The sequence below is a fragment of the Carcharhinus amblyrhynchos genome, chromosome 15 (genome assembly GCF_965287045.1).
Source record: "Carcharhinus amblyrhynchos chromosome 15, sCarAmb.v2.hapA, whole genome shotgun sequence".
Taxonomy (NCBI): Eukaryota; Metazoa; Chordata; class Chondrichthyes; order Carcharhiniformes; family Carcharhinidae; genus Carcharhinus; species Carcharhinus amblyrhynchos.
In genome coordinates, this window is record NC_137338.1 from 20,013,853 (window position 1) to 20,032,401 (window position 18,549).

An 18,549-nucleotide genomic window follows, 5' to 3' on the forward strand; every position below is an offset into this window, starting at 1 on the left:
ACAACGAAGATTACATTTCTGAAAGTGTTCTAATGCTGTTTCCAAAAGAGAAAATGTTGAGCTTTTAAAGCTGAGCTTTGACAAAGGGTCCTCTGGACTCGAAACATCAGCGCTTTTCTCTCCTTACAGATGCTGCCAGACCAACAGAGATTTTCCAGCATTTTCTCTTTTGGTTTAGATTCCAACAGCCACAGTAATTTGTCTTTTTTCTAATGCTATTTAACTGGGAGATCTTTTGCTAGAATTAAATGTCCTGTACTTTTTTTTAGAGCCTGAGTCTTATAGACTCTAGCTCTTAAAGGCCATCCCTGGGATTTGCTTTAAGAGGTGCATATGTCGGAAGCAAAAACAAGCTAGTTAAATTTGGATGAGTTCAACTGTATTTGAGGTCACCATTGCAGATGTCAGAGCAGCTTTCTCGAAGGTCAACCCATGGAAAGCGACTGGCCCGGATGGGGTACCCAGACGAGCGCTCAGGTCCTGCGCGAATCAGCTGGCGGGAGTATTTGCAGACATCTTCAACCACTCTTTACAATAATCTCATGTCCCTATATGTTTCAAGAAGATGACCATCATCCCAGTACCAAAGAAAAGCCTAGCAGCATGCCTTAATGACTATCGTCTGGTTGCTCTGACACCCATCACTATAAAGTGCTTCGAAGGGTTAGTCATGGCACGAATCAATTTCTGCCTCTTGGACTGCCTGGATCCACAACAGTTTGCCTACCTCCGCAACAAGTCCACATTAGATGCCATCTTCCTGGCCCTGCACTCAACCCTGGAACAACTAGATAACAAAGACCCCTATGTCAGACTCCTGTTTATTGACTATAGCTCAGCCTTCAACACCATGATTCCTACGAAACTCATCTCCAAACTCCATGGCCTGGGCCGCGGCCACTCCCTCTGGAATACTCTACTTCCTAACCCACAGATAAAAATCAGTAATGATAGGCAACAACACCTCCTCCACAGTCATCCTCAACATCTCCTCCACAGTCATCCCCACCAGGCTGTGTTCTCAGCCCCCTACCACACTCCTTATACACCCATGGCTGTGTGGCCAAATTCCCCTTCAGTTCAATTTTCAAATTTGCTGACGACACCACCATAGTGGGTCAGATCTCAAACAATGATGACACAGAGTACAGGAATGAGAGCGAGAGTCTGGTGAACTGATGCAGCAACAATAATCTCTCCCTCAGTGTCAACAAAACAAAGGAGATTGTCATTGACTTCAGGAAGTGTAGAGGAGAAATGCCCCTGTTTACATCAATGGGGCCGAAGTCGAAAGGGTTGAAAGCTTCAAGTTTTTAGGTGTCGAAATTACCAACAACCTGTTCTGGTCCCCCCATGCCAACACTATAATTAAGAAAGCCCACCAATGCCTCTACTTTCTTAGATAACAAAGGAAATTTGGCATCTCAGCTACGACTCTCACCAACTTTCACAATGCACCATAGAAAGCATTCTTTCTGGGCGTATCACAGCTTGGTATGGCTCCTGCTCTGCCCAAGACTGCAAGAAACTACAAAAGATCGTGAATGTAGCCCAATCCATCACACAATGCAACTGCCCATGCATTGACTCTGTCTACACTTCCCGCTGCCTCAGCAAAGCGGCCAGTACCCTAGACATTCTCTCTTCCTCTTCCGTCGGGAAAAATAATGCAGATCTGAGGTCACATACCAACTGACATAAAAATAGCTTCTTCCCTGCTGCCATCAGACTTTTGAATAGACCTACCTTGCATTAAGTTGATCTTTCTCTACACCCTAGCTATGATTGTAACGCTACATTATGCACTCCCTCGTGTCCTCTACGAACGTAATGCTTTGTCTGTATAACGCGCAAGAAGCAATACTTTTCATTGTATGCTAATACATGTGACAATAATAAATCAAATCAAATCAAATCAAATCTGAGCTGACATCTAACAAATACCCTGCTGTTCTCTTGGTACTTCAAACCCACACCGGGCTTGATTTTACCATTTTCATTCTAAGTGCTGAATCTGGGCATAATTCAGATCCGATTTGGAAATCTGCTTTCAGGCACCCCCATATGCACTTAGCCTGAAAACAAAATTGCGGGTCTGAATTGAGCTGTGGGCAGGGCTCAGCACACCTGAAACTCTGAACTCTGACTCAGACTCTGAACTGTGCATGCGCAGTTAGAAAAAATTTGAAAAAGTGCACCTGGGAGCAATGGCCCCCACAGACATCACTGTCCCCCTTATCCACCCACCCCACTACCCAGACCGATCGCGAACCCCCTGCTCCCTTCCCCCCCACTGATTGCCTGTAGAGTGGCAGTGGATCCCCCTATCCTCCGCGCTCCTCCTACCAGAAATCCATCTTACCTGCCTCCCTCTTCCCCCCACCAGAGAATGATCTGGCCTCACCACCCACCCCCTTCTCCTCCACCCACCTTTCCAAGAGAATGATTTGGTCTCACTCCTTCCGCCCCACCAGAGAATGACCTGGCCTCATTTCCCCCCACCTCCCCCGAGAATGATCTGGCCTCAGTAACCCCCACTTGCCCCCCGCAGAGAATGATCTGGTCTCACTCCCCTCCCTCCCCAACAGAATGATCTGGCCTCACTCCCCTCCCCCCTACCCCAGAGGTATGTCTAACCCACCTTCTCCTCCTCCCCCACCACACCACCCCCCCCAACCAAACAATGATCGGGCCTCCTTTTACTCTCACCACCCCCCCACCAGAGAATGATCTGGCCCGCCTCCCTCTCTCCTCCACCACTGATCTGAGGCAGAGAGCCATTGGAATTCTGAACTTGTCTCTTCAGCAGCTGGACTGCCTGAAACAGACTTTAATTCAGCATGTCTATTTTGGTGCAGTTCTGGATTGGCGAACACAGTGGTAAAGGGGGAAATGCTGATAAAGTTGGGCAGGCAGTTCATTAATTCAATTTAACTGCCTGCAAATGCATTTAAATCACCACTGCACCTGTTTCGGGCGCAAATCGGATCATGGCCATTCCTGCACCTCGATAAAGTGGCCATCTGCACAGACACGGGCACGGGTCACGTTAATGGCCTCACACCCAACTTTACCACGTTTTTGGGCGAGCACGATGCAATGGTAAAATTGGGCCCACCGTGTTTACTAAACATAGTAGTTCCCTTTTATACATTTTTATTGGCTCAAAATGTGCTTTTATCTAAATGGTGTATATAATGTAGATCTGCAGGCAGACATGACATCAGTGCCCCGTTCCAAAATGTCTTTTAAACTCTAACTCTTGCCAGATGTGATGGGTTTCTTAAGTTTGTTTGTAATGATATTTTACGTCACATTCATGGATGTTTCATTTCATGTGGTAGTGTTAATTAATCCCAGACAGGAAATGGCACAGGTTGTTTTGTGTTCTGATTCTCCTGACTCAACCAGCGATTTAGTGGCAATCATAAAAGTTAATATACATGGAAACATAGACTAAGCCATTCAGCTGTTGAGCCTACTCCGCTATTCATTTTGATTATGGCTGTTCATCGAATTCAATATCCTGATCTCCCTTCCCCCCACATCCCTTGATCCCTTTAGCCCCGTGAGCCAAATCTAATTTATTCTTGAAATCAGACAACGTTTTGGCCTCAACTACATTTTGTGGTAGCAAATTCCACAGATTCATCACTCTCTGGGTGAAGAAATTTCTCCTCACCTCAGTTCTAAAAGGTTTACCCCATATCCTCAAACTATAACCCCTAGTTCTGGATTCCCCCAACACTGGGAACATTCTTTCTGAATCTACCCTGTCCAACCCTGTTAGATTTTTTTAAGTTTTTATGAGATCCCCTCTCACTCTCCCCAACTCCACTGAATATAATCCTAACTGACTTAATCTTTTTTCATTTGACAGATCTGCCATTCCAGGCATCAGTCTGGAAACCTTTACTGTACTTCCTCTATAGCAAGGACATCCTTCCTCAAATAAGGACATCGAAACTGTATACAATTTTCCAATATCGTATACAATTGCAGCAAAATATTCCTATCCCTATACTCAAATCCTCTCGTTGTGAAGACCAACATACCATTTGGCTTCTTTACTGCTTGCTGTACCTGCGTGCTTACTTTGAGCAACTGATGCATGAGGACACTGAGGTCTCACTGACTATCCAACTCTCTTAATTTACATCCATTTAAGTAATAATCTGTCTTCCTATTACTGCTACAAAAGTTATCCATATTATACCGCATCTGCTATGCTTATGCCCACACACTCAGCTTTTCCAAATCATACTGAAGCATCTCTGCATCCTCCTTACAGCTCACCCTCCCACCCAACTTTGTATCATCTTCACACTCCCACGCAACTTTGTGTCATATTGGAAATTAAGCAGGAAGTTTATTCTCCAGGGAAATCTAGGCACATGAACCCCACGGCACCTTGACCCTTGGGCCATGATTTTAACCTTCCCATCCAGAGGCACAAGGTGGGGAATAATTTATGCTGGGGAAATCTTTTTGCTTGTTTCTAAGCTGTAAGTGACACTCCAAAATGGTTTTAAAGGGAGGTGATAGAGGTGCCACTTGGGGAGCTCACTGAAATATTGCCAAATTGGCTCATATTGCCTGCTGAAAATTTAACCTCCCATTAATAGCCCAATAGAATTTCTGTATTGTTCTGATGAATGCATTCCAAACCCATTTTGTGTAGATTGCATCCTTTCCCTGTTTTTTTGCTTTGCTCATCCCGACTAAGCATTGTTAATTAGTAATGGTCTCACTTTTGTTTCTTTATTCTGGATGGTCAAAAAATAAGGGTAAAAGACAGGGAAGTAAGACTAGGTAAAATGCAGTCTTGATGGGCCGAATGGCTTCCTTCTGCTCTATAAAGATTCTGTGATTCTTGTGGCAAATTACTGTGACTGGAAAGAAAAGGTTGTATCATATCAGGATAAAAAACAATCTCCAAGTGGTATACAATGGAGTAGTTTTCAATAAAATTGAAAAAATGTACCAATTCTTTCACATTTTCCTCACCATTCCACTTGCTCAAAGCTAAAATTTGATTCCAAGTTTTAATTTCTAGGAGGGCTTTGAGAAATGGCTTTGCTCCTCTGTGCACACACTGAAGGATCAAGACTGCTAGGAGTTGAATCTACTGTTCTTCTCTATCAGTTATTCAATCTGCACATTTATTGAGGAGTGAGATTTTGCACAGCTAGCAAGGTTCCACCATTTTCATGCATTTCCAATACTTTTAAGATGCACAATGTTGGATCAGTTGTAGTTTTCAAGGCTGAGTTTGATAGATTTTTGCTAAGTAAGAGCATCAAAGCATATGGAACAAAGGCAGTGAAAGAGTGAGAAAAGTAATGATTTGTATTCATATGGCACCTTCCTCTACCTCGGAAGGATCCAAAATGCTTTACAACCAATTAAGTACTTGTGAAGTGTAGTCACTGTTGGAATGTAAGAAATGCAGCAGCTAATTTGCATACAGCAAGATCACAAGGCAGGTTGGTTGTGTGTGTCCCGATGTCCTGTTGAGGTGCATGTTTAAAAGGTGCTCTCCATCACTGATCCAGTGTTCAAGAAAGGCGATGGACTGCCTAAAGAGGAAGATGGATTTCTAGGAACACTCTGAAGCTGGAAGATAGACCTCGTCAAAGACAATGAATTTGGAAGACCCACCTGATAGATGCTCCCATCCACTGCTGTGGTGTTACAGGGACCAGGGTCATTGACAGCCTCCCTCGCGAACTCCGGAGCTACCTCAGGCCTGAAAGCTCAATGCCACATTTTTTCAAGATGTGTTCTGGATCAGCATGATTTTCTGCTGATATCATGGAGCATTGGGCATGGGTAGAAAATGGGGGCCTTCATTTGTTTCTCATAAGCAGGATGCAAATCAGTTTTGTGATGGCCACCAGCAGGATTCTCTATATGCCATAGCAGGTAACATTGATAAATCTTGCTGTAATTTCATACTTGCGTGAAACTGTTTTTGGGTCTTCTGCAGAATTCTCTCCATTCCCTTCCCTACCATTGGTCCTGCTGGCAGAGGCATGGGAGAATTCAAATAGTGTATCCTTAAGATTTCATCAGAGGTCAATTGATTTAGTTGGAATCCATGTTTTTTTCTTGCTTTTCATGAGAAAGTGGGATGATAGGACCTCTGCTGTTGTTGGGAAGGGCATATCATGATAGCAGTAAGCCTGCTGTCATGATATGCCACACATGTCTGTCTTCTACCATCCTCACACATCTATTGGTGCTTGTGTGCATCAGCCCAGTGACATCCATTATCTAACTATACCTAGGCCAACCCTTCTTTCTGCTGCACCTCACTTTGCCTTCGAGAAGAGATTTCGGTAACTTTTCAGATGGATTGGTAAAGTTCTTGACTGCAAAGTTAAGCAGTAGTCATTTCATTTGAAAGACATTGGGGGAGGTAATTCTCCCAAAAACTTTCTAAGTGTCAAATTTGTGTAACAACTGGAATAAATCCTGTTGTTTTTATCAGTAGTAGTTTCAAAATTAATCTCTCACACTCTGCACTGCAGAATGCACCATTGTGATTTGTGTGAAAAATCCAGGGACGGAGCCTATTCTTGCTAGAGAGGCCGGCAGCATAGCACTGAGCGAGCCACTGCGCATGCGCCAGTCTGTCAGCGCTGAGATCAGCACATGTGCAGTGACCCCGCACTGCCAACCGTCAGATCACTGGCCAGCTTGATCTCTGGCCAGTTCCATGATTCCTGCATCCCTGGCCCTCCCACCCTCCATGGCCCAGCCTCAACACCCCACCCCAATCCTCAGCAGCTCAGATTTGCCAATCCTCCCCCAACCCCCCAGCAGGCCAACCCCTTTCCCCCACCCCAATGCCCAGCCCCAATCGCTGGCCTCCCTCCCTCTGCTCGCAATCCCTCTGCAGGTTAATGTGCAGGTTCAGTTGGCAGTTAGGAAGGCAAATGCAATGTTAGCATTCATGTCGAGGGGACTAGTACACAAGAGCAGATATGTACTTTTGAGATGTATAAGGCTGTGGTCGGACCCCATTTGGAGTACTGTGAGCAGTTTTGGACCCCATATCCAAGAAAGGATGTGCTGGCCTTGGAAAGGGTCCAGAGAGGTTCACAAGAATGATCCTTGGAATGAAAAGCTTGTCGTATGAGGAACGATTGAGGACTCTGGATCTGTATTCATTGGAGTTTAGAAGGATGGGGGGGGGGATCTTATTGAAACTTACAGGGTACTGCGAGGCCTGGATAGAGTGGACATTGTGAGAATGTTTCCACTAATAGGAAAATCTAGAACCAGAGGGCATAACTTCAGGCTAAAGGCACAATCCTTTAAAACAGAGATGAGGAGGAATTTCTTCAGTCAGAGAGTGGTGAATCTGTGGAACTCTTTGCCGCAGAAGACCAGATCATTGAGTGTCTTTAACACAAAGATAGATAAGTTCTTGATTGATAAGGGGATCAGGGGTAATGGGAAAAGGGCAGGAGAATGGGGATGAAAAAAAATCAGCCATGATTGAATGATGGAGCAGACTTGATGGGCCGAGTGGCCTAATTCTGTTCCGATGTCTTATGGTCTTATGGTGATATGCAGAGCGGCAGTGGGAACCCTCACCCCCACAGATAGCCCCCCAATGATTTCCCACAGAGACCCACCCCATTAGGACCTGTCCCCTTTCCACTGCCTGATGCCTGGTGCACAATGCCAAGATGTCCCTTGGGGCATTGCCACTCTACCTCTTGGGCATTGTCAGGGGGGAATGCCCAGGGAGCACTCCCCCTTATCCCTGATCTCCTGGAAGAAGGCCTCAATTACCCCCTTTCACTCCTGGCAGTGGGAGAAAGGGTAGTGGGCACTGAGACTTCATTCACAGGCCCGCTAATTATAGATTAAAGGTACTCAAATTAAGATTACCATAATTTATTCAGCTCTGTGCTGATTTCTAGTGCAGAGCTGATGGCGCCAGAAATTTGGCTGCTGGAGACTCACAGAGGCCATGGTGCCATGTTGAGTCTCTCTGCCCACTGAGCTACAAAAGCAGTGCAGTAGGGTGGGAGAATTGCTCCCATGATATTCAGCATGTACAGTACGTTAGGAAAAAAGTTATTTTAAAATGTTGCTATAATGACATGAACATACTGAAACTATTGTTATATTGGACACATGGCTACTATAAATTTAGCTTTCTTGTGTGAAGCTGAACAGTCTTACTGTACAGATTGATAATAGATGGTTAGACTGAAGACAATCAATCCGAGACAATCAGTCTTTAACAAAGGCAACAAATGCTGGCCTTCCCATTGACATTCACCTCCCATGAGCAAATAAAAAAAATCTCTCTGCTTTTAATTTTTCCTTTTAGTCATTTTACTGTTCGATATCGAGAAAAAGAAAGAAACAAGAATTGGCTGTACCAGTGCTGTCCAACAAGTGAAACAACGATAGACAACCTTAAACCAAATACTGTTTATGAATTTGGAGTCCGAGTTACCAAAGCAAAAGAAGAGGGTGTCTGGAGTGAGCCCACCAACTACATTACCACTGTGACTTGTAAGCTACCAGTTTTGTTATGGTATAGTTTTACTATATTAGTTTGGTATTCTCTGTCATATCCCATCATGTAAACTTCATTGAAAATATTCTTCCAAAATTTTTAATGATACATTTTATTTAAAAATGAATTACTTTGGTGGTGTAAATTAAAACCACATTTTACATAACCAAGTTCAAGGATGACTTGATACTTGAATTTGCTAGTTGTACATTTGACAAGATTCTCAGATATTGGCGAGCTATTTGGTTTCAGTGACTGTCATTGTGGTGCTGCATCTACAGTGAAAACTCTGCAAACAGCATCTCGCTCAATGTCCCTTTCTTTTGGCTGAATATGGAAATCTCTGAATAGAGTCTATTTTAACCTCAGGCGTATTGCTGTACAGAATATTTTGGGTAAACCTTTGTATCCAGTTGCAGGAGTTAAAAAAATCCAACATTAAAAATAATAAATATTGATTCACTATTTCATTGTATGCTAATACATGTGACAATAATAAATCAAAATTGAATCAAATCAAATCAATGGGAGAAATTATAAAACAGACTGACCTTAAATTGACCTAATCCCACAATAGCAGTTGAAGACGTTAATAGCCTTTGCCACATTGGCAAACTACCCAGCACAAGCTGATGGTCTGCCTGAGCCTTCGGGTGGGGTGGCTCCAAATTGGGCACCCATGGTGCATGGACAAAGGGTACATCTACAGAAAGACTCGCCTCTGCTCACCAACAATTCCCACGTTGACAAGTCTGTTTCCACTCGATGAGAATAACATACAACCAAACACCCTGAAAATATTTAACAATGGAAGAGTGGCGAGGTAGATTAGTATGCTTTATAGTAACCACTTTAGATTTATACAATTAATATCTAACAGGCCATGTTCAATGTATCTGCAATGTAATGTATGATTTTTGTTTGTTTAGCTTCACCAACAAAGACCGAAAATGACCAACGTCAAAAGATATCAAAGAAAATTTCCATAAACACCAACAGTGAAAATCCCAAGTATTCAAGGAAATCTGAGGTATATTCCGTTGTTTCATTAGTACGTAGCGGCAAATCTGGAACTACCTTCCAAAGTATATCGAATTTCATCTAAGAAAGTAGATTTTTGAAAATAAAATCTGTTTTCTTTGTGACTGTTAGATGGTTTACCTCTATGATACAAAAATGATTTCATCATAAGAATAAAGTCCAGTCTCTTCAATTTGGAGCCTTGTGGCTGTGTGAATGAAGAAAGCTTTAAACCCATAGACCAAAGTTCGTTAATTTGAAAGATCTATTCTTTGGTTAAAACCTTGCTAATTTAGTCAAACCTATGAGGGAATTTCTCATTTACTAATATCTTATTAACATCTACAAGTCAACACTATTTCGGTTTCAGTACACCAAACCACTATTGGGCTCTTGAGGGAATTCCACATATTAGTAAGGTAAAAATGAAGGAATAGCTTTTGGATTATCCTATAAAACTATACTGCAATTATTCAGTTCCAGTTGTAAATGATGGAAATGTATAAGAGTTTTGTTCTTTGCTGTTTAAGCCAGCTTCTTTCTGATATTTTATAGAACTTTCCTTTTTGCAGCCTGGTTGATTACTTTGGCTAGTACTGCCTTTTTTTTCTTATTTGGGTTCATACGTTTGACGTTTTATTGTTTGGGTACGTTCAGTGGAGCATGGCAGAAAGGGAAGGGAAAGTGATTGTAATTCACATAGATTATTTCACATGAAAGGAAGAAAAAAATTGGCTATGATATCTTTTGCACCATGTGGTTAGGTCTACTAAATTATCCTGCAAAACTACTTCTAAAAATTGAATCTATTCTTCCAGTCAGTCTCTGTGCAGTTTTATGAGAAATTAAAATGGATTCACATGGCAATTTCTTCTTTTTACTGACTGGAAATAACATCTTACAGAGTGAAAATTGAGCCATATTTATACTTGATCCATTGAATTTTAAAAATTTATTCATAGGATGTGGACATCGCTGGGAAGGCCAGCATTAATTGCTAATTCCTAATTGTTCCCTGGAGGGCCGAAGGGTTTGTTTCCTGTGCTGTATTATTCTTAGAAGGTTGTTGGTGATCAATTTTCTTGAATTGTCGTGGTCTGTGTCAGAGCCACTCCCTCAAAGCTTCAGGAGAGGGAATTTAGCCATGCAACGATAAAGGATCCATGATGCAATATATCTGTCCTAATGGGTGTAAGATGAAAAGTTTTAACAGCCTCTCTTTTTTTCAACAACAGTCAATGCTAATATTGAATGTCAAGGATGGGGATTGTAGGTAAATTCTTTCTTGTTGGAGATGGTCATTGCCTAGCACCTTATGATAGAGGAAAGGTATTTGAGGAAACAGCTGATGATAGTTGGGCCTAAGACACTATCCTCATGCAGCAGTGTCCTGAAATTGATATGGTCAGTGTCCAAAGACCACAACATCCTTCTTTGTGCTCAGTATGACTTCAGCTAGTGGAGAGTTTCTCCTGCAGTCCAGTGACATCAATTTGACATCACTCTGCTTGATACCGTATTCAATGAAATGCTGTCTTCATGTCAAGGACAGTTCATTCTCGCCTCAAGACCTCAGGAGGAGGTCAATATAGATTATCTGCTTGCACATCAGGTTGAAGACAATTGCAAACACTTCAGCTCTGTATTTTTTTTCATGAACTGGGCTGCACCATCATCAAGAATAGGGATGTTCATGAAAACTCCTCCATCTGTACATTTTTTAATTGCCCACCCACATTCATGACTGGGTGTGACAGTACTATAGAGCTTTGATCTAATCCATTGGTTGTGGGATTGCTTAGTTTTGTCTATTGCACGTTGCTTCCACTTTTTAGCATGCATGTTGTTCTGTGTCATAGCTTCAATAGAATGATAACTCATTTTTAGATATCCCTGATGCTGCTCCTCACACACCCTCCTACATTGAACCAGGATTTATCCCTCTGGCTTGATAGTAATGATGGAGTAAGGAAGATACCATGCCAGGAGATTATACATACTGGCTGCCATTATTCATGAAGACCTGCCTTCTCAACCTTGCCCCTCTCCTGGGGTGTGGTGATCCTGAGGTTAAGTCATCACTGATCAGCTCTCCCCATGAAAGGGGATAGCAGCCTTAGTCATCTGGGACTAAAGCAACTTTACCTTTCGATCCTAGTGGATACTGGAGCTGGTGTAATAATTCAATTTTTGAAGTTTGAAAGGCATATCACTGTATATCACTAGAACAGAGGACAGTTACAGAGAACGCTGGTTATCATGTTTCATAGCCATGCTTTGATGCAGTGGAATCTTCTTTATGCTGGAAAGCACTTTTTAAGAAAATGAAACTTTTTTGAAAGCCTTGTAATGCTAAGTGTCATTCATTGAAACTTTGAAATTTCTGTGGGTATATATAGTTGCATTGGCAGAAATTATGCAGATTGGAATCATATTGTGAACATGCTTGTTTCCCTATGCAGTTTTGTAAAACCCCTGTGCTACTTCCCTTGGGTAATGCACATTGTTGCATAGACATGCATTTATTTTAGGGCCAATGCAACTCTGGTAATACAATTCATTAAAGGAGCAGGGGGCATGTGACTTCTCTTCCATGTTGTTAGGATGTGGTTTATGTGGAAACATCAGATCCCTAGTTAGTTTAAGGAGATCATGGTAAAGCCCTCTCCATCATCTGCTGCAGCCCTCAAGAATGGTGTTCTTGGGAATTCCAGCAATAATGAAGGAATGGTGAGATATGTCCAGTAAGATGGTGTTGTGGGACATTGGAGAGAAACTTGAATGTAATCATGTTCTTATGACATTGCTGCTGTTGTCTTTCTTAGCCATGCAGGTTACAGGGAAAGGAGTCAAATAATTTTGCTGAGTTTTTGCTGTACATCCTGTAGATGACATGTACTGGGGCCACTCTTTGTGAAACATTTGAGTTCAGTGGTAGGATCATCAGACAGTAAAATGCTTCATCTTGACTGGTGTTGAGCTTCTTGAATTGGAGCTGCCTAAGGGGAGGTGGTGGTTTAGTGATAATAACACTGGACTAGGAATCCAGGGACCCAAGGTAATACTCTGGCAATCTGGTTTTGAATCTCACCATGGTAGACAATGAAATTTGAATTCAATAAAAATCATGGCTGACTAGGAATCTTTCCCACTCTTACATCCTGCCATTGATATATATTGAAAGGATTTGCAGATTGATAATCTATTCGGTCACTTATGAACAAACCTTCCATAGTTATCAAGCTTTAGAGTGGGATGTGAAGCTGGATCTTCTGGCTTAGTGGTAGAAACACTATCTGTTGCATCACAAGACCTCCCATTTTAGGAATAAGAAGGCCAGTTATAAAATCTCTCCCATGTGCTTGTATCCATTGTATTTTTTCAGTTGGTTGAGCTTCTGGTAAGTGATGCTTCTCAAGATGTCGAAAATTGGGAATCGGTGATGCTGGTGTTATTGATAATCATGGGCAGATTACTGAGCTTTTTCTTTAGTATTACCATGGTTTTTCTGCAGTATGACTTAATTCCTGCTGGTCAAACCAATTACCTGGTTGTAGGAGGAGTTGTGAATGGAGATGTACTCTTTTGAATTGTCAGTGAACAACCTTACTTCTGACATTTTGTTAGAGGAAAGGTCACTGATGAAGTTGCTGAAAATAGATAGGGCAAGGTCATTTTACATAGAACTACGTAGGTTATAGAATCACAGAATCCCTACAGTGCAGAAGGAGGCCATGTGGCTCATTGAGCTTGCACCAACAACAATCCCACCCAGGCCCTATCCCTGTAACCCCGTGCACTTAACTTGCCAGTTCCCTGACACTGAGTGGCAATTTAACATGACCAATCAACCTAACCCGCACAACTTGGGAGGAAACCAGAGTACCCAGAGGAATCTCATACAGACACTGGGAGAATGTATAAACTCCACACAGACAGAAGCCAGAATTGAACTCAGGTCCCTGACACTGTGAGGCAGCAGTGCTAACCACTGTATCACCGTATTGCCCTTGACACTGGTTCATGTCAGGGATTATGCTCTGCAGAAGCCTTCTTTCCTCTTTCTTCATCTAAATCTATCAGCAAAATTTTATATTTCTTTCTCTCTCATATGCTTATTTAGCATCCCCGTAAATGTATCTATACTCTTCACCTTATCCACTGTGGCAGCAAGTTCCACATTCTCAGCACTCACTGGGTAAGGAAGTTTCTTCCAAATTCCCTGTTTGATTTCTTGGTGACTATTTTGTGACCTCTAGTGACCTCTAGTTTTGTTCTTCCCAATAAATGGAAACACTCTCACTCTGTCTACTTTTCAAACCCTTTCAGCATTTTGAAGACCTCTCTTATGTCAACCCTCAGCCTTCACTTTTTAAGAGAAAAACCCAGCCTGCTCATCCTTTCTTGATTGTTTTCCATTAACTTATTTGTAAAATCTGTTTTGCACCCTCTCCAGTGCCTCCATATCCCTTTTGTAATACCCCGGCCTGAACTGCACACGGCACTCCAGTTGTGGTCGAACCAAGGCTCTGGACTTCTCAAATACATCCTTCTAGAAATAACCCTTTGTGTTTGGTTTGCTTTTTTTATTGCTTTGTGACTGGCATCATTACAGCTGAAAGCAGATGGAGCACTGGAGGAATACAGAGAAAGTAGAAACAAACTCAAACAGGGAGTTAGAAGGGCTAAAAGGGGTCATGAAATGTCCTTGGCAGACAGGATTAAGGAGAACCCTAAGGTATTTTATAGATACGTTAGAATCAAGAGGGTTGTCAGGGAAGGAATCAGACCTCTCAGGAACAAAGGAAGGGAATTATGCTGAGAACCCAAGGAAGTAGGTGAGATCCCAAATGAATACTTTGCATCAGCATTCACAAAGGAGAGGGACATGTTGACTGGTAGTGTCTCAGAGAGATGTGTTGACCCGTTAGAAAAAATTTCAATTACAAGGGAGGAAGTGTTAGGTTCTTTAGGAAACATTAAGACAGACAAATCCCCACGGCCTGATGGCATCTATCCTAGACTGCTCAGGGAGATAAGAGATGAAATTGCTGGGCCTCTAACAGAAATCTTTGTCTCTTCACTGGACACAGGTGAGGTCCCAGAGGATTGGAAGATAGCAAGCCCCATTATTTAAGAAGGGTAGCAAGGATAACCCGGGTAATTATAGGCTGGTGAGTTTGACGTCCATGATAGGGAAATTGTTGGAGAGATTCTTAGAGGTAGGATATATGCACATTTAGAACTGAATAATCTCATTAGCGATAGACAGCATGGTTTTGTACGAGGGAGGTCATGCCTCACAAATTTGGTTGAGTTTTTTGAGGAGGTGACAAAAACAATTGACGAGGGAAGGGCCGTGGATGTCGTTTATATGGATTTTAGTAAAGCGTTTGACAAGGTCCCTCATGGCAGGTTGGTGCAAAAGTTAAATCTCATGGGATAAAAGGTGAGCTAGCTAGATGGGTGGAGAACTGGCTTGGCCAAAGAAGACAGAGGTAGCAGTGGAGGGGTCTTTTTCCGGTTGGAGGTCTGTGACTAGTGGTGTTCCGCAGGGCTCTGTACTGGGACCTCTGCTGTTTGTGATATACATAAATGATCTGGAAGAAGATGTAGCTGGTGTGATGAGTAAGTTTGCAGACAACACAAAGATTACTGTTGTTGCTGATAGTGATGAACATTGTCAGAGAATACAGCAGGATATAGATAGGCTGGAAAATTGGGCAGTGAAATGGCAGATGGAATTTAATCCAGATAAATGTGAAGTGATACATTTTGGTAGATCTAATGTAGGGGGGAGCTATACAATAAATGCTGGAAGCATCAGGAGTATAGACACACAGAGGGACATGGGTGTGCAAGTCCACAGATCCTTAAAGGTGGCAGCACAGGTGGAGAGGGTGGTGAAGAAGGCATATGGCATATTTGCCTTTATTGGACAGGGCATAGAGTATAAAAGTTGGCATATGATGTTGCAGCTATGTAGAACATTGGTTAGGCCACATTTGGAGCATTGCATCCAGTTCTGGTCGCCACACTACCAGAAGGATGTGGAGGCTTTGAAGATAGTGCAGAAAAGATTTACCAGGATGTTGCCTGATATGGAGGGTCTTAGCGATGAGGAGAGATTGGGTAAACTGGGGTTGTTCTCCCTGGAAAGACGGAGGATGAGGGGCAACCTAATAGAGGTGTATAAAATTATGAAGGGTATCAATAGAATGAATAGTGGGAAGCTTGTTCCCAGGTTGGAGGTGACAAACACGAGGTTACAAGTTCAAGGTGAGGGGGGCAAGGTTCAACACAGATGTTAAGGGGACGTATTTTATACAGAGGGTGGTGGGGGCCTGGAATGCACTGCCAAGCAAGGTGATTGTGGCGGACACGCTGGGATCATTTAAGACTTATCTAGATAGCCACATGAACAGACTGGGAATAGAGGGATACAAACAAATGGTCTAGTTGGGCGAATGAGCGGCGCAGGCTTGGAAGGCCAAAGGGCCTGTTCCTGTGCTATATTGTTCTTTATTACAATGTTTCATGCGTTTGTACTCCCAGATCTCTGTGCTCCTGTTCTCCTTTTAGATTCTTGTTTTCCAAGACGTATGTTTTTCTTATTTTTCCTATCAAGATGTAGTAGCTTACACTTAATTATTTTGAAATTCATTTGCCAATTATATGCTTATTCTGCAAGTTTATTCATGTAAATCTTGTAATTTCTTGCAATCCATTTCAATATTGACTCTCCACCTCCAATTTAGAAATTGTGTTTTGATTCCAATGTTTAAATTATTTGTTAAAAATAATGTAAATGCGAGTGGTCCCTGGACTTTGTGCAATATAGTTTTCTATCTTCTGTGCACAGCTACCCTTTTCTGCTTACTCTCTCCATTTCACAGCCAGAAAACAATCTATATTGCTAATTGCTATATTCTTGACCTTGCATGTTCCAAAATTCATGAATCTATATTGGAGGCCTTTTGGAAATCTAGAGATATAATATCTGTTACATTCTTGCAGAATTTCTGCCGTGATACATTGGGGCTTTGCTGTATCCAACACAGAATCTTCTGATCTTGAATGTAGTGAGCATGGAGGTGGGAAGGGGACTTACTAAATGCTGCTGTTTTCTCGCAGTTTAAAATTTTATAATTTTAAAATCAAGAAGTTGCTTGATTGGGAGTTAACATAGATCAGTGAGCACTACTGTGATAGCAAAATGGGACTTACTGAGAGTTTTGGGTGAATTTATGGAAAGTAGAATGTGGGAGAGTGCGTATTAATAATGAAGACTCCAGCAATAGATGAGCTGAGAGAGGGATGAAGCCAGGTGATATCACATTGGTGAAAACAGGTGATTGTCATGATAGCTTGAATGTGAAGTTGGAAGCTCATCGAGAAGTCATATGTGACATGGAGGTTGCAAACTGACTGTCATAATCTCAGATTGTTGCTGGAAAGAGGGTGGAGTTCGTAGCTAGGGGTACAGTGTTTGGAGTGAGGACTGAAAACAATTGCTTCAGTCTTCTCATCATTTAATTGGAGGAAATTTATGCTCATCCAGTACTGGATGTCAGATAAGCAATCTGATAATTTAGCAGCAGTGAAGGAGTGGAGAGAGTTAGTGGGGAGGTAAAGTTGTGAAAACTGATGCTGTGGTTTTGGATGATGTCACCAAGTGACAGTATATAGATGAGAAATAGAAGGGGCCAAGGACAGATTCATGAGCGACATCAGACTTAATGTTGTGGGAGCAGGTAGGGAAGCCATTGCAAGCGGTCCTCTCTGACAGTAATTAGATAAATCACAAAGAGTCACATAGGGGCAGAAACCTGATTGCAGGAATTCAAAGGAATTCCAGGAAAAATGAGCATGGATTTGGGAGCTGACAACATGTTTTCCAAATTCCTTGATTCATTGTGTTGTGTTAGACTAACAAATGGCAGCACCAAAGCTCACTGTGGAGTGAATGCAACTTACTTTGCAATTGAATCATACTGGACTTCAGATGAAGGAACATGGAAATATTTTGATTGTATTAATGTGCCAGATGCAGTCTATTATACAAAGTATCATATTGCCAATGCCATGTAATCTTGGAAATTGGACACAGTCAACCATGAGGGAAGGTTTCTTTGACCTTGCTAATGATCTGTCCTAACAAATGCACTTCAGAAGTTCATGCCATGTAACTTTGCATAGAACACAGAAAGTGGTGTCCAATTCACTTCAACTGTGTAAAGCATTCTGAATTCTTGCCCATGCTTTTCCTCTCATTGCCCTCAGTTTAAAAGTTTCCAGTTAGAGGAGCTGACTTCCAAAGAGATGCTTCCACATATACACAGTTGCATGCAAATAAATTTAGATGAACATCAATGATGGAGACCACAAAGTGTATTCCATAGTCGGGATTTTATTGCTTTTTTTGCTTGCCAGCTTGCAAATTTTCCTGCCATCAGAATTAATGAGGGAAAATCACAAGCTGGCGATTGCACATGGAAAACCCTGGCACACAGGTTTATTCAATCCCCATTCTGAGAACAAACATAGGAGCCACAATGGAAACAAAGGTTGGCCAGAAAGACAAGCTGGAGGAACGAGGTCAGAAATGAAACTTGGCCTAAAAGTAGGGATTGTTGGAAGAGAGCTGATGAATGCAAAATCTAGTTGGAAGAGGGAATCAGAAGACCATGACGGAAATCCATAATTGGCTAAGACAAAGTGGAAGAAGGTTTGAAGAGACCAGGAGGAAAACAGGATGGTTAGGGAGAGGGGGAGAGAAAAGTGAGAGAATTGAGCAAAATTTCATAGAATAACTACTTGTGCATCTGAGGTGAAAGTGAACAAAATTGTGAACTAACAATGTTTTTAATTATTGGTTAATGCTTTTTGTATAAATTTACATAATTACACCAATCAGAAGATGATTTATGATTCTTAGCAGTGAAAGGGGAGTTTTATATCAGGTAATTGGATTTGGGTTCAGC

General features: G+C 42.1%; 1 protein-coding gene across 32 annotated transcripts in view; it reads left to right on the forward strand.

Annotated features, from left to right (window-relative positions):
- abi3bpa (ABI family, member 3 (NESH) binding protein a) overlaps window positions 1–18,549 on the forward strand; it is a 343,447-nt gene that overhangs the window by 84,438 nt on the left and 240,460 nt on the right. For all 32 annotated transcript variants that reach the window (XM_080203511.1, XM_080203521.1, XM_080203530.1 and 29 more), the window contains exons 5-6: window positions 8,354–8,541; window positions 9,475–9,575. In XM_080203511.1, coding sequence (XP_080059637.1) covers window positions 8,354–8,541; window positions 9,475–9,575 — 289 coding nt within the window. The remainder of the gene's footprint in view (window positions 1–8,353; window positions 8,542–9,474; window positions 9,576–18,549) is intronic.